At 47.6% G+C, this 14,941-nt stretch overlaps 1 protein-coding gene across 1 annotated transcript in view; it reads left to right on the top strand.

The window, feature by feature from the left end:
- slco2a1 (solute carrier organic anion transporter family, member 2A1) overlaps nt 1-14,690 on the top strand; it is a gene marked incomplete at its 5' end in the record, with an annotated part of 29,708 nt that extends 15,018 nt beyond the window's left edge. The window contains 8 exons of the mRNA XM_079245723.1: nt 609-681; nt 901-1,053; nt 1,599-1,800; nt 9,732-9,879; nt 11,982-12,145; nt 12,362-12,426; nt 14,343-14,463; nt 14,552-14,690. Of these exons, the coding sequence (XP_079101849.1) occupies nt 609-681; nt 901-1,053; nt 1,599-1,800; nt 9,732-9,879; nt 11,982-12,145; nt 12,362-12,426; nt 14,343-14,463; nt 14,552-14,672 (1,047 nt within the window). The 3' untranslated portion in view covers nt 14,673-14,690. The remainder of the gene's footprint in view (nt 1-608; nt 682-900; nt 1,054-1,598; nt 1,801-9,731; nt 9,880-11,981; nt 12,146-12,361; nt 12,427-14,342; nt 14,464-14,551) is intronic.
- Between the last annotated feature and the right edge of the window lie 251 nt (nt 14,691-14,941).

Here is a 14,941-nt window from a genome sequence, read left to right as displayed (position 1 = left end):
GCTTGAAGCATTTGATTTGAATCAGTTGTGTTGGTAGAGGGAAACAACAAAAACCTGCCGGATACCGGCCCTCGAGGACTGGACTTTGACACCCCTGCTTTAAACCTTTATAGGGAACTCAATGAAATACCTGGACATGAGAAATTTTAAGCTAAAATTGTCCTTCTGGTATGAAACAACACCTCCATTCTGTTGTTACATTAACAAAACAAAAAAGTGATTAAAAAATAGTCTCTTGCTCCATAAAGGGTTAAAGTGACGTTAGATTGTAATTTACTACAAACCAGCAACTAAATGCTTCCCTGCCCAGTTTAGCCCAGTTTAGCCCAGTTTAGTTCTTACTGAGGAACAGCAACTCGACTTGCTTGTTTTCCTTCCAAAAAGACAAGACAAAAAGGACGTAGTGAATGTTAATGAAGACGTGACTGAGCGCATAAAGGCGTCAGGTTACTCTCAGGATAGATTCTGCATGTGCACGCTGCATGTGCACGCTGCATGCGCACGCTGCCCAGCATGCAGACATGATGTCCTCTGTGTCTGAACTGGTCCAGCTGCGTCTGTTTCTGGCTGGAGGAGCGCTGTAACGTTGCTGTTGGATGTTTCTCTAGATGACGGACAGTGAGACGGACTCCAGCGATGATTTCAGGAAGCAGGACATCTCCTTGATGGATTTCATGAAAAGTAAGTTTCTCTATCAGTATGCAGATCTAACAGTTTATTATGTGTCCTGGACCTGTGTATGTATGTTTATTTTATTTTTGTTTGTGGTGTTTATTCTATATGTGTTTTTTGTTAATATTTATAATATAAAATAAATAAAAAGTTGTTAAAACAACAACAACAAAAAAAAGCTGTTCTGCAGGTTGTTTGTTAGAGACTCTGTGTTTGTGGTCTGATCAGGGTTTGTGCAGCTGCTGATGAACCCTCTGTTCCTGATGCTGGTTCTGGCCCAGTGCTGCTTCTCCTCGGTGATAGCAGGTCTGTCCACGTTCCTCAACAAGTTTCTGGAACGACAGTACAGCGCTTCACTTGCATACAGCAGCATGCTAGTAGGTCAGTATGGGACACGACACGTGTTTTATTTTTTATTATTATTATAATATGTATTTTATTTTATTTTATTTTATTTTATTTTATTTTTTCTTTTATTATTTTATTTAATTTATTATTTTATTTTTATGATTTTTATTATTTATTTAATTAATTTCTAAATTTTTGAATATTAAGAACATTTTATTTGATTTCCTTATTATTTATTATTCTACATGTATTCTTTATTGCTATTACTTTATTCAGTTTACTTGCTTTCTATGTTAATCCAGTCTTTTTTTCTACTGTATTTATTATGTTTTGACATAAATTCATGTGGCTTTTTGGGGCTTAAAGCATGATGTACTTTATAAAACTCTGATTTAGTGAGTTAAAATTCTATTTTTATTATAATTATTATTCTTACTATAAAGAAAAGAAGCTCAGCTGATGATTTTTTCCTCGTTTTGCAGAGTAGAGAACTCTGAAACCTTCATCACGTTGCTGCGCGGTACCTCTGAGCTGCATCTTCACCAGTATTTACGGAGGAGTGTGTTTGTGGCTTTCAGGTGCTGTGAATCTGCCAGCCGTGGCAGTGGGGATGCTGATCGGGGGGGTCATCATGAAGAGGGTGGGTTTGTCTCAGAAGGCCATCCCTCGCTTCTCCGTGGTGATGCTGACCATTTCCACCCTCCTCTGCATCCCTCTCTTCTTCATGGGCTGTTCCACGAAGAAAGTCTCGGAGGTCACGCATCAAGATGGACAATATGGGTGAGTGAGGCGACGCGGCGTCCATCTTCACGGCGATTTGTTTTCATGTCAACAACACATCCAGATTGTAAATTATTTCACTTTAAACACAGTAAAGAACTTCTGACAGATTTTTCAAACTTTGTTGGTTTTACAAACTTTTTGAGCTGCTTTTTAATACATTTTCATAAAATCTGATTGATGAACTACTTGTGATCCTTTTATTGCCATCAGTCTTCGTTTGTTTAACCTGCATGACGACTGCGTGTCAGACAGCTTTAGCCTGGAATATGAACACTACAAAAACTCAGCCTTAAAAAACAAGAAAAAAATTATACAAAAATGTTGCTTAAAATAAGAGAAATTATCTGCCAACAGAAGAAGAAATTTTGTCTTGTCAAAACTTCCCAAAACAAGTGAAAATACTCTTAAAACGAGAAATTCTCTGGCATAAAAACTAAGAATTATCTTACCTTTAAATAAATAAGCCAATGTGTACTCAATTTAAGATAACTTTAATCTTACTTAGATTTCAGTTTTTGTAGTAAAACTTTACGCACACATGAATGGTAAAAGATGCTGTAAATCTTTATTTTTACAAGCGGTTAACTTCTTAACATCATAGTCTACTGTTTAGTAAAGCAAATATTTAAGTGATCTAAGTTGTAAATTCTAACAAAAGTCATCTTTTCCTCTTGGTTTCAGTATGTTACATCAGAAGTAAGTGTTTGCTTTCCCATTTCTGTTTAAAAATTTGGCTATTTATCTATTAAAATGATAAAATTAGCTTTAATTTTTAGAGTTTATTTAAAAAATATGGATCCTTATTGTTACTGTACAAATGAAAAAGTGAAGTTCAAAGCGTCAAATCCTCGGAGTGGCAGCAAACATGTGGTTGGATGTTGTGTCAGACACCAATCAACAGGTTGCTGTTTTGTTAAACGGACAGGTCTGGGTAAAATCATCTGTTTACTTTTGCTTCTAACATTTACATAAAAGTCAAATCCTGCATGAAAATCTACTTTAATCACATCTCAGCCATGGAAAAAGTCCACACACCGGAGAGCAATGAGGTAAAACCTGGTAAATACTAAAACAAAACCACAAACAACACATTCTACACTGCAAAAACTCAGCCTTAAAAAAACAAGAAAAAAATATACAAAAATTAGGTAAATGTTAAAATAAGATCAATTATCTGCCAACAGAAGAAGAAAATTTGGCTTGTCAAGACTTAAATACTCTTAAAAAAAGAAGAATTCTCTGGCATAAAAACTAAGAATTATCTTACCTGTAGAAAAATAAGCATAAGTGTAATTAATTTAAGATTTTTAATCTTACTTAGATTTCAGTTTTTTCAGCGTAACCTTTAACCTTCCATTAACATCAGAACAACGGCAGCAGCACAAACCACTGATACCCGTCCTGGTTGATCTGGGTGGAGTGGGTGGAGTGGTTGATCTGGGTGGAGTGGGTGGACTGGTTGATCTGGGTGGAGTGGGTGGACTGGTTGATCTGGGTGGAGTGGGTGGAGTGGGTGGACTGGTTGATCTGGGTGGAGTGGGTGGAGTGGTTGATCTGGGTGGAGTGGGTGATCTGGGTGGAGTGGGTGGAGTGGGTGGACTGGTTGATCTGGGTGGAGTGGGTGATCTGGGTGGAGTGGGTGGAGTGGTTGATCTGGGTGATCTGGGTGGAGTGGTTGATCTGGGTGGAGTGGTTGATCTGGGTGGAGTGGGTGATCTGGGTGGAGTGGTTGATCTGGGTGATCTGGGTGGAGTGGTTGATCTGGGTGGAGTGGGTGATCTGGGTGGAGTGGGTGGAGTGGTTGATCTGGGTGATCTGGGTGGAGTGGGTGATCTGGGTGGAGTGGTTGATCTGGGTGGAGTGGTTGACCTGGGTGGAGTGGTGATCTGGATGGAGTGGGTGGAGTGGGTGATCTGGGTGGAGTGGGTGATCTGGGTGATCTGGGTGGAGTGGTTGACCTGGGTGGAGTGGTTGATCTGGGTGATCTGGGTGATCTGGGTGGAGTGGATGACCTGGGTGGAGTGGTTGGTCTGGGTGGAGTGGTGATCTGGGTGGAGTGGGTGGAGTGGGTGATCTGGGTGGAGTGGTTGATCTGGGTGGAGTGGGTGATCTGGGTGGAGTGGTTGATCTGGGTGGAGTGGGTGATCTGGGTGGAGTGGTTGATCTGGGTGGAGTGGGTGATGTGGGTGATCTGGGTGGAGTGGGTGGAGTGGTTGATCTGGGTGGAGTGGGTGGAGTGGGTGATCTGGGTGGAGTGGGTGGAGTGGTTGATCTGGGTGGAGTGGGTGATCTGGGTGGAGTGGTTGATCTGGGTGGAGTGGGTGATCTGGGTGGAGTGGTTGATCTGGGTGGAGTGGTTGATCTGGGTGATCTGGGTGGAGTGGGTGGAGTGGGTGATCTGGGTGGAGTGGTTGATCTGGGTGGAGTGGTTGATCTGGGTGGAGTGGGTGATCTGGGTGGAGTGGGTGGAGTGGGTGATCTGGGTGGAGTGGTTGATCTGGGTGGAGTGGGTGATCTGGGTGGAGTGGTTGATCTGGGTGGAGTGGGTGATCTGGGTGGAGTGGGTGATGTGGGTGATCTGGGTGGAGTGGGTGGAGTGGTTGATCTGGGTGGAGTGGGTGGAGTGGGTGATCTGGGTGGAGTGGGTGGAGTGGTTGATCTGGGTGGAGTGGGTGATCTGGGTGGAGTGGTTGATCTGGGTGGAGTGGTTGATCTGGGTGGAGTGGTTGATCTGGGTGATCTGGGTGGAGTGGGTGGAGTGGGTGATCTGGGTGGAGTGGGTGATCTGGGTGATCTGGGTGGAGTGGTTGATCTGGGTGGAGTGGGTGATCTGGGTGGAGTGGGTGGAATGTGTGATCTGGGTGGAGTGGGTGATCTGGGTGATCTGGGTGGAGTGGGTGATCTGGGTGGAGTGGTTGATCTGGGTGGAGTGGTTGATCTGGGTGGAGTGGGTGATCTGGGTGGAGTGGGTGATCTGGGTGGAGTGGTTGATCTGGGTGGAGTGGGTGGAGTGGGTGATCTGGGTGGAGTGGTTGGAGTGGGTGGACTGGTTGATCTGGGTGGAGTGGGTGGAGTGGTTGATCTGGGTGGAGTGGGTGGACTGGTTGATCTGGGTGGAGTGGGTGGAGTGGTTGATCTGGGTGGAGTGGGTGGAGTGGGTGGACTGGTTGATCTGGGTGGAGTGGGTGATCTGGGTGGAGTGGTTGATCTGGGTGGAGTGGGTGATCTGGGTGGAGTGGTTGATCTGGGTGATCTGGGTGGAGTGGGTGATCTGGGTGGAGTGGGTGGAGTGGGTGATCTGGGTGGAGTGGTTGACCTGGGTGGAGTGGTGATCTGGATGGAGTGGGTGGAGTGGGTGATCTGGGTGGAGTGGGTGATCTGGGTGATCTGGGTGGAGTGGTTGACCTGGGTGGAGTGGTTGATCTGGGTGGAGTGTGTGATCTGGGTGGAGTGGTTGATCTGGGTGGAGTGGTGATCTGGGTGGAGTGGGTGATCTGGGTGGAGTGGTTGATCTGGGTGGAGTGGTTGACCTGGGTGGAGTGGTTGATCTGGGTGGAGTGGGTGATCTGGGTGGAGTGGGTGGAGTGGGTGATCTGGGTGGAGTGGTTGATCTGGGTGGAGTGGGTGATCTGGGTGGAGTGGTTGATCTGGGTGGAGTGGGTGGAGTGGGTGATCTGGGTGATCTGGGTGGAGTGGGTGATCTGGGTGATCTGGGTGGAGTGGGTGATGTGGGTGATGTGGGTGGAGTGGTTGATCTGGGTGGAGTGGGTGGAGTGGGTGATCTGGGTGGAGTGGGTGGAGTGGTTGATCTGGGTGGAGTGGGTGATCTGGGTGGAGTGGGTGATCTGGGTGGAGTGGTTGATCTGGGTGATCTGGGTGGAGTGGGTGGAGTGGGTGATCTGGGTGATCTGGGTGGAGTGGTTGATCTGGGTGGAGTGGGTGATCTGGGTGGAGTGGGTGGAGTGGGTGATCTGGGTGGAGTGGTTGATCTGGGTGGAGTGGGTGATCTGGGTGATCTGGGTGGAGTGGTTGATCTGGGTGGAGTGGGTGATCTGGGTGATCTGGGTGGAGTGGGTGATCTGGGTGATCTGGGTGGAGTGGTTGATCTGGGTGGAGTGGGTGATCTGGGTGGAGTGGGTGGAGTGGTTGATCTGGGTGGAGTGGGTGATCTGGGTGATCTGGGTGGAGTGGGTGATGTGGGTGATCTGGGTGGAGTGGGTGGAGTGGTTGATCTGGGTGGAGTGGGTGATCTGGGTGGAGTGGTTGATCTGGGTGGAGTGGGTGATCTGGGTGGAGTGGTTGATCTGGGTGATCTGGGTGGAGTGGTTGATCTGGGTGGAGTGGGTGATCTGGGTGGAGTGGTTGATCTGGGTGGAGTGGGTGATCTGGGTGGAGTGGGTGGAGTGGTTGATCTGGGTGATCTGGGTGGAGTGGGTGATCTGGGTGATCTGGGTGAAGTGGGTGATCTGGGTGGAGTGGTTGACCTGGGTGGAGTGGTGATCTGGATGGAGTGGGTGGAGTGGGTGATCTGGGTGGAGTGGGTGATCTGGGTGGAGTGGGTGATCTGGGTGATCTGGGTGGAGTGGTTGACCTGGGTGGAGTGGTTGATCTGGGTGGAGTGTGTGATCTGGGTGGAGTGGTTGATCTGGGTGGAGTGGGTGGAGTGGGTGATCTGGGTGGAGTGGGTGATCTGGGTGATCTGGGTGGAGTGGTTGACCTGGGTGGAGTGGTTGGTCTGGGTGGAGTGGTGATCTGGGTGGAGTGGGTGGAGTGGGTGATCTGGGTGGAGTGGGTGATCTGGGTGGAGTGGTTGATCTGGGTGGAGTGGTTGATCTGGGTGGAGTGGGTGGAGTGGTTGATCTGGGTGGAGTGGGTGATCTGGGTGGAGTGGTTAATCTGGGTGGAGTGGTTGATCTGGGTGATCTGGGTGGAGTTGGTGATCTGGGTGGAGTGGGTGATCTGGGTGGAGTGGGTGGAGTGGGTGATCTGGGTGGAGTGGGTGATCTGGGTGATCTGGGTGGAGTGGTTGATCTGGGTGGAGTGGGTGATCTGGGTGGAGTGGGTGGAGTGGGTGATCTGGGTGGAGTGGGTGATCTGGGTGGAGTGGGTGATCTGGGTGGAGTGGTTGATCTGGGTGGAGTGGGTGATCTGGGTGGAGTGGTTGATCTGGGTGGAGTGGGTGATCTGGGTGGAGTGGGTGGAGTGGGTGGTCTGGGTGGAGTGGGTGATCTGGGTGATCTGGGTGGAGTGGTTGATCTTGGTGGAGTGGGTGGAGTGGGTGATCTGGGTGGAGTGGTTGATCTGGGTGGAGTGGTTGGAGTGGGTGGACTGGTTGATCTGGGTGGAGTGGGTGGACTGGTTGATCTGGGTGGAGTGGGTGATCTGGGTAGAGTGGGTGATCTGGGTGGAGTGGGTGATCTGGGTGGAGTGGTTGATCTGGGTGGAGTGGTTGATCTGGGTGGAGTGGGTGATCTGGGTGGAGTGGTTGATCTGGGTGATCTGGGTGGAGTGGGTGATCTGGGTGGAGTGGTTGATCTGGGTGATCTGGGTGGAGTGGTTGACCTGGGTGGAGTGGTTGGTCTGGGTGGAGTGGTGATCTGGGTGGAGTGGGTGATCTGGGTGGAGTGGGTGATCTGGGTGGAGTGGTTGATCTGGGTGGAGTGGGTGGAGTGGTTGATCTGGGTGGAGTGGGTGATCTGGGTGGAGTGGTTAATCTGGGTGGAGTGGTTGATCTGGGTGATCTGGGTGGAGTTGGTGATCTGGGTGGAGTGGGTGATCTGGGTGGAGTGGGTGGAGTGGGTGATCTGGGTGGAGTGGGTGATCTGGGTGGAGTGGGTGATCTGGGTGGAGTGGGTGGAGTGGGTGATCTGGGTGGAGTGGGTGATCTGGGTGGAGTGGTTGATCTGGGTGGAGTGGGTGATCTGGGTGGAGTGGGTGATCTGGGTGGAGTGGGTGGTCTGGGTGGAGTGGGTGATCTGGGTGATCTGGGTGGAGTGGTTGATCTTGGTGGAGTGGGTGGAGTGGGTGATCTGGGTGGAGTGGTTGATCTGGGTGGAGTGGTTGGAGTAGGTGGACTGGTTGATCTGGGTGGAGTGGGTGGACTGGTTGATCTGGGTGGAGTGGGTGATCTGGGTAGAGTGGGTGATCTGGGTGATCTGGGTGGAGTGGGTGATCTGGGTGGAGTGGTTGATCTGGGTGGAGTGGGTGATCTGGGTGGAGTGGTTGATCTGGGTGATCTGGGTGGAGTGGGTGATCTGGGTGGAGTGGTTGATCTGGGTGGAGTGGGTGATCTGGGTGGAGTGGTTGATCTGGGTGGAGTGGGTGATCTCGGTGGAGTGGGTGATCTGGGTGATCTGGGTGGAGTGGGTGATCTGGGTGGAGTGGTTGACCTGGGTGGAGTGGTGATCTGGATGGAGTGGGTGGAGTGGGTGATCTGGGTGATCTGGGTGGAGTGGTTGACCTGGGTGGAGTGGTTGATCTGGGTGGAGTGGTTGACCTGGGTGGAGTGGGTGATCTGGGTGGAGTGGTTGACCTGGGTGGAGTGGTTGATCTGGGTGGAGTGGTTGACCTGGGTGGAGTGGGTGATCTGGGTGGAGTGGGTGATCTGGGTGGAGTGGTTGATCTGGGTGGAGTGGTTGACCTGGGTGGAGTGGGTGATCTCGGTGGAGTGGGTGGAGTGGGTGATCTGGGTGATCTGGGTGGAGTGGTTGATCTGGGTGGAGTGGTGATCTGGGTGGAGTGGGTGATCTGGGTGATCTGGGTGGAGTGGTTGATCTTGGTGGAGTGGTGATCTGGGTGGAGTGGGTGATCTGGGTGGAGTGGTTGATCTGGGTGGAGTGGGTGATCTGGGTGATCTGGGTGGAGTGGGTGATCTGGGTGGAGTGGGTGGAGTGGGTGATCTGGGTGGAGTGGGTGATCTGGGTGATCTGGGTGGAGTGGTTGATCTGGGTGGAGTGGGTGATCTGGGTGGAGTGGTTGATCTGGGTGGAGTGGGTGATCTGGGTGGAGTGGTTGATCTTGGTGGAGTGGGTGATCTGGGTGGAGTGGGTGATCTGGGTGATCTGGGTGGAGTGGGTGATCTGGGTGGAGTGGTTGACCTGGGTGGAGTGGTGATCTGGATGGAGTGGGTGGAGTGGGTGATCTGGGTGATCTGGGTGGAGTGGTTGACCTGGGTGGAGTGGTTGATCTGGGTGGAGTGCGTGATCTGGGTGGAGTGGTTGATCTGGGTGGAGTGGTGATCTGGGTGGAGTGGGTGATCTGGGTGATCTGGGTGGAGTGGTTGATCTTGGTGGAGTGGTGATCTGGGTGGAGTGGGTGGAGTGGGTGATCTGGGTGGAGTGGTTGATCTGGGTGGAGTGGGTGATCTGGGTGATCTGGGTGGAGTGGGTGATCTGGGTGGAGTGGGTGATCTGGGTGATCTGGGTGGAGTGGGTGATCTGGGTGGAGTGGTTGATCTGGGTGATCTGGGTGGAGTGGGTGATCTGGGTGGAGTGGGTGATCTGGGTGATCTGGGTGGAGTGGTTGATCTGGGTGGAGTGGGTGGAGTGGGTGATCTGGGTGGAGTGGGTGAGATGGGTGGAGTGGGTGGAGTGGTTGATCTGGGTGATCTGGGTGATCTGGGTGATCTGGGTGGAGTGGTTGATCTGTGTGGAGTGGTTGATCTGGGTGGAGTGGGTGATGTGGGTGGAGTGGTTGATCTGGGTGGAGTGGTTGACCTGGGTGGAGTGGGTGGAGTGGTTGATCTGGGTGGAGTGGTTGACCTGGGTGGAGTGGTTGACCTGGGTGGAGTGGGTGGAGTGGGCGCTGGATGTCAACGTTTATGCAGTAGAACTTTTACTGTTTTACGTTTCAGCTTTGTGCCTGTTTGGCTGAAAACTGCGGCTGAATCTTTTACTGAGCGGCGTCCAAACTGTCTGTCGCCTCCGCAGGTCTTTATCCAGCTGCTATAAGAACTGCTCCTGCCCCGACAACGCCTTTAACCCCGTGTGTGGCTCCGACGGCATCGAGTACCTTTCTCCCTGCCATGCAGGCTGCACCGACTTCACCAAACACCCCAACGACACACACAGAGTTCAGGTCAGTATCGCTCCGCAGCAGCTTTTCATGGTTTTAATCTTGCACGATCTTATAAAAAGGTCAGCTGATGTAAATTATTGACATGAGCAGTAGAAACGTTGACGTCAGAGCACCTCCATTGTGAGGGTGAATATGTTTTCTTTTTGCAGCTGTTTTCCTAAACGCAGCGTGTGTGAAGCGTGTTTGCACCCGTCGGCCATCGTAACATTTAGACTCACCTCATCGACAACCAGACGTGTTGTTCCACATCGCTTCCTGTCTGTGGTTCACTAGATGGTCTGTTTGCTTTCACACTGAACGGGATTCACAGAACCGAGACCCTGGTTTTTAGGTGGACCGGCGTTTGCCACTTTGGTCTAAACCAGGATTCATTCTCCTAAACTCGCTGTCAGATCCTCAGCAAATTTACCTTTTCAGTCTGATAAAACTTATAAATATGCCTGTTCAGTGCATGAAATATATAACAGACCTGCATCTGAAGACGTGAAGGAAGCTGTCCCTCTGGGAGGAACACCAGAGCCGCTTGGATGATCTGTCAGCGAGGGGTAGAAACATCTGGAATAAGAGAACACACCCCATCAGATAGATGTCCTCCGCCTTGCTTCTGTATCTGAAGCTTTTATCACTCTTATATTCTGTCACATGAGGGGGATGTTTACACATGCGTGTGCACACATGTGCTTCATTCTGTTTGTTATCCTGTGTTATTAAATGTGAAGCGGTTGTGTTTTATCTTGTAGGAGTAAAACTACGCTTCAGCTTAACGTTCCAAAATCAGACACTTAATACAATATTTATTACAACCGTTATTACACTTTACCTAATAAGTATGTTGTTTTATCTCTTCTTCTGTGGTGTTGGTTTTAGTTTATCTTAATAAAAACAGACATTCTTTGCTATATCAGATGTTCATTGACCTGCAGTATCCAAATCAAATAAATAAATATATTAAGTTAGAATAATTCAAAATAATGGGTAGAAATTTATTATTTTTAAAATTCAACGTTTTTTTTTTTTTGTTTTTTTTAAAAAATCTTTAACAAAGTCCTAATAAATAAATAAATTTATTAGGGTGTGATGTGTGAGACTTACTGTAATACTGAATGTGTCCACCAGGGGGCAGAAGATAATCATCAGTTGTCAACAACAGGGTTCAGCAGGGCCGGCATCCTGCAGGTATTCACGTTTCCTCACTGAAACACACCTGATCCCAGTCACAGCTTGTTCTGTACTGGTCTGTTAATGGCCCAGTCCTTTAAATCAGGTGTTGCTGCAGGGCAGTGTTTCCCAGTCCAGTTCCTCGGGTTCCCCTGACCTGCATGTTTTCCACATGTTCCTCCTCCAAAATACTTAAATCAGATTACTAAACTTCCTCATCAAGTTCTTTGCAGCCTGTTAATAAGTTTATTTCATTCAGGTTAAAGTTCAGTGTTAAAGTAGGGTTCTCTATAAACCATGCAGGGCAGGGGAACCTGAGGACCTGGATTGGAAACACTGCTGCAGGGAAACGTCCAATTCCTTCAGGATACCGGCCCTCGAAGACCAGATTTGGAGATTCCTGTTTCAGAAACTATATTTATTCATTCATTCATTATCCTAACTGCTTAATCTGATGAAGGGTTGCGGGGAAGCTGGAGCCTATCCCAGCAGTCTTTGGGCGAAAGGCAGGGTACACCCTGGACAGCTCGCTGGTCCATCGCAGGACACTACGTATACTTATTATGATGAACGGGTCTTTAAAGTGTTAAGGATGACTTGAGGTTACTTGAGGTTACTTGAGGTTGAGATGACTTAAGGTTGGCTGTAACTACCAGTCTGGAAGCAGTTGGAAGGTTTTATTCCAACACAAGCAGCTCAGAATAAATATGTAATCATCGCCTTTTCTCTGAGTGTGCCGGAGGTGTTTGACAGACGTCACAGCGTGTGAATAATCATTCAGTGGGCGGATTGTGTGACTTCAGAGCTCTGACTGCAGCTCCCCTCATGGATCATTGCTTAGAGATCAGACTGATTATTCTCACTTATTCAAGTATATATAACTACAGTGTGGTTTGATGAGAAAAGGAGGAAATATTCCTACGTTTTCCTTCTTTGTGTGACAGGTCTACACAAACTGCAGGTGTATTCCAGGAAGCCAGCGCCAGGCTCTTCCAGCTCCATGCCCAAACAGCTGCCCTCATTTTCTCCTGCCGGTCATCCTCCTCATCTCTGTGGCATCACTCGTCGCCTGCCTCACCCACAACCCGTTATACATGATGGTGCTCAGGTAGGGGAAATGCCAAAGTGTCCAAATATACAACAACTGGACATTTCACAAGTTCGAAAATAGTTTACAGGACTAATACGGATCAAATGGGACATGTTTTTATAAACTTTATTTATTTACCTGCTCATCTATACATTTATTCAAGATGGGTTTTATGTAAAATTATTCATAAAAATGCACAAAGAGCTCTTCTAACCATTTTCTTGTTTATTTCAGATGCATTTCCTCTGAAGAAAAGTCATTTGCAATAGGAATTCAGTTCTTACTCATGAGAGTGTTGGGTAAGTTATAAAAATACCTAATTTGTTTAAAAGAACAAATAATACTGAATACATTTTATTTGTTTTTTATTATTATTATTATTTTCTTAACTCATCATTAGGGTCCAAGCTATACAAAGTATAAATTGGGCCGTATAGTGGTTGAAATGTTCATTCTCATTCTCGTTAATATTATTATTGTTATTAATATTGTTATGAATATTGTTGTTGTTATTATCATTGATTAAAATATTTTAGATAACATAAATTTCTTCAACATTAGTCGTTAGTTAGATGAATTAAGTTCACTTTTCACAGTGACTAAATTAGTCTGATCTGTCTGAGCAATAAATTGCCAGATCTCTTCTCTCTGATATGCTTTATGACATAACTTTTATCTGTTTAATATATAATAGGCTGCCAGAGACATTAGCATATCACCATAAATTCTTCCAGTAAATTCTCATTGTAGTATTTTTTTCTACCGTTCTATTTTCAATAGTTCTTTAAGTCATTATTATTATTATTGATGATAATAATAATAATAATAATAATAATAATAATAATAATAATAAAAAGAGAAGAAAAAAGACATTTTATACCTAAATAGTAATCATTTGTTATTTAATCACGTGCAAACACAACAGGAATTGTGGTTTTATGGAGGATTCTCTATGATAAATGTGCATAAATCTCACAGTTAAATTAGAAGCCAATAAAAAATTAACAATTAAATTATAGATATAAAATAGTGAATTTTCTTATTTATATATTTAAAAAATGTAGACAAATAACATTTTGATATCTCAGATATCTCATTTTAATAACCCATCTAAATAATACACTGTTCCCGGGGTTATAGCATGTTGCAGAGCTTGTAGCTGCCAAATGCTAACTGTTTTTTCTTTGACTTATTCACAGCCACACTAATGATTAGACTCATTTGCAATATTTATTAAATCTAAATCTGAGACCATGGTCCTTAGCCGGAATAGGGTGGATTGCCCTCTCCGGGTCGGGAGTCAGGTCCTGCCTCAAGTGGAGGAGTTTAAATATCTCGGGGTCTTGTTCTTAATTGAGGGAAGGATGGAGCGTGAGATCGACAGACGGATCAGTAATGCAGACTCTGTCATGGTGAAGAAGGAGCTGAGCCAGAAGGCAAAGCTCTCGATTTACCAGTCGATCTACGTTCCTACCCTCACCTATGGTCATGAGCTGTGGGTCGTGACCGAAAGAACGAGATCTCATATACAGGCGGCTGAAATGGGTTTCCTCCACAGGATGGCCGGGCTCTCCCTTAGAGATAGGGTAAGGAGCTCAGTCATCCGGGAGGAGATCAGAGTAGAGCCGCTGCTCCTCCGCATCAAGAGGAGCCAGTTGAGGTGGCTAGGGCATCTGGTCAGGATGCCTCCTGGACCTCCCTGGTGAGGTGTTCCAGTCACGTCCCTGCGGGAAGAGAGTCAGGACACATTGGAGGGATTATATATCTGAGCTGGCCTGGAAACACCTTGGGATCCCCCAGGACGAGCTGGAGAATGTGGCTGTGTAGAGGGAAATCTGGGTTGTGGCCGCTGCCACCATGACCAGACCCCAGATAAACGGCAGAGAATGGATGGATGGAACCTCTTCACCTGAGACAACAGTCCATGAAGTGTGGGATGACATGGCTTCATCAGTGTTGTCGAGGCTTTTTGTGACATGGCGGCAACGACTTGTTGTTGTTGGAAATTACTAGAAGGGATCTGGTTTAAACGTGAAACACGATTTTGATGTTAGATGGGCGCGATCTTACACAATGTCCCTTTAAAGAACTTTTTTGTGTAGAACTGAGCCCAGTGTTGGTTCCAGCAGGTCCCCCAGTCATGGTCCACGTCTCTGTACATCAGCTGATCTGACATACAGGAACAGATCCTTTATGTTGTCTCTGTCCATTTCAGCTTGGCTACCAGCTCCGGCTTTCTTCGGCATGGCCATCGATTCATCGTGTATCTGGTGGAAACACGCTTGTGGGAAGAAGTATAGCTGTGGTTACTATGACAACAACCTCTTTAGAAGCAGGTAGCTCTATGTTTATCTCTCAGGATACATAAACACAACACACGTATAAAATCCATCTGCTAATTAATCTGCTGTGTTCCTCCCGCAGGTACTTGGGTTTACAGGTGGGTTATAAGATCTTGGGCATCATCTTGCTGATGCTGCTGGGGTGGAAGGTGAAGGGGACCCAAGAGTACAGTCTGGAGAAAAACTGGAAAGGACCACTGTGATCCTCTCATATCCTGTCATAGCTTTTCTGTGGTGTAAAACATTTTGAAGTCGTGTGTTTTGAGCAAAGCTGAGTCCCTGAGAAGAATCTATAATCAAGACGCGTCGACAGTGACCTGGATTTCTGCAGTCCAGCTCGCTGCTCAATACCACGCTGGCTGGACAGAGAATATTCTCCATTTCTGATGTTTTTACGGACATGTCTGACGTCTGATCAGGAATAACTGAACACGTGAATGATTAAATGAAGACAGGAAAGCTAACATATCTC

The sequence above is a fragment of the Telmatherina bonti genome (assembly GCF_933228915.1).
Source record: "Telmatherina bonti genome assembly, chromosome: 8".
Lineage (NCBI taxonomy): Eukaryota > Metazoa > Chordata > Actinopteri > Atheriniformes > Telmatherinidae > Telmatherina > Telmatherina bonti.
This window is presented reverse-complemented; position numbering and strand designations above follow the sequence as displayed.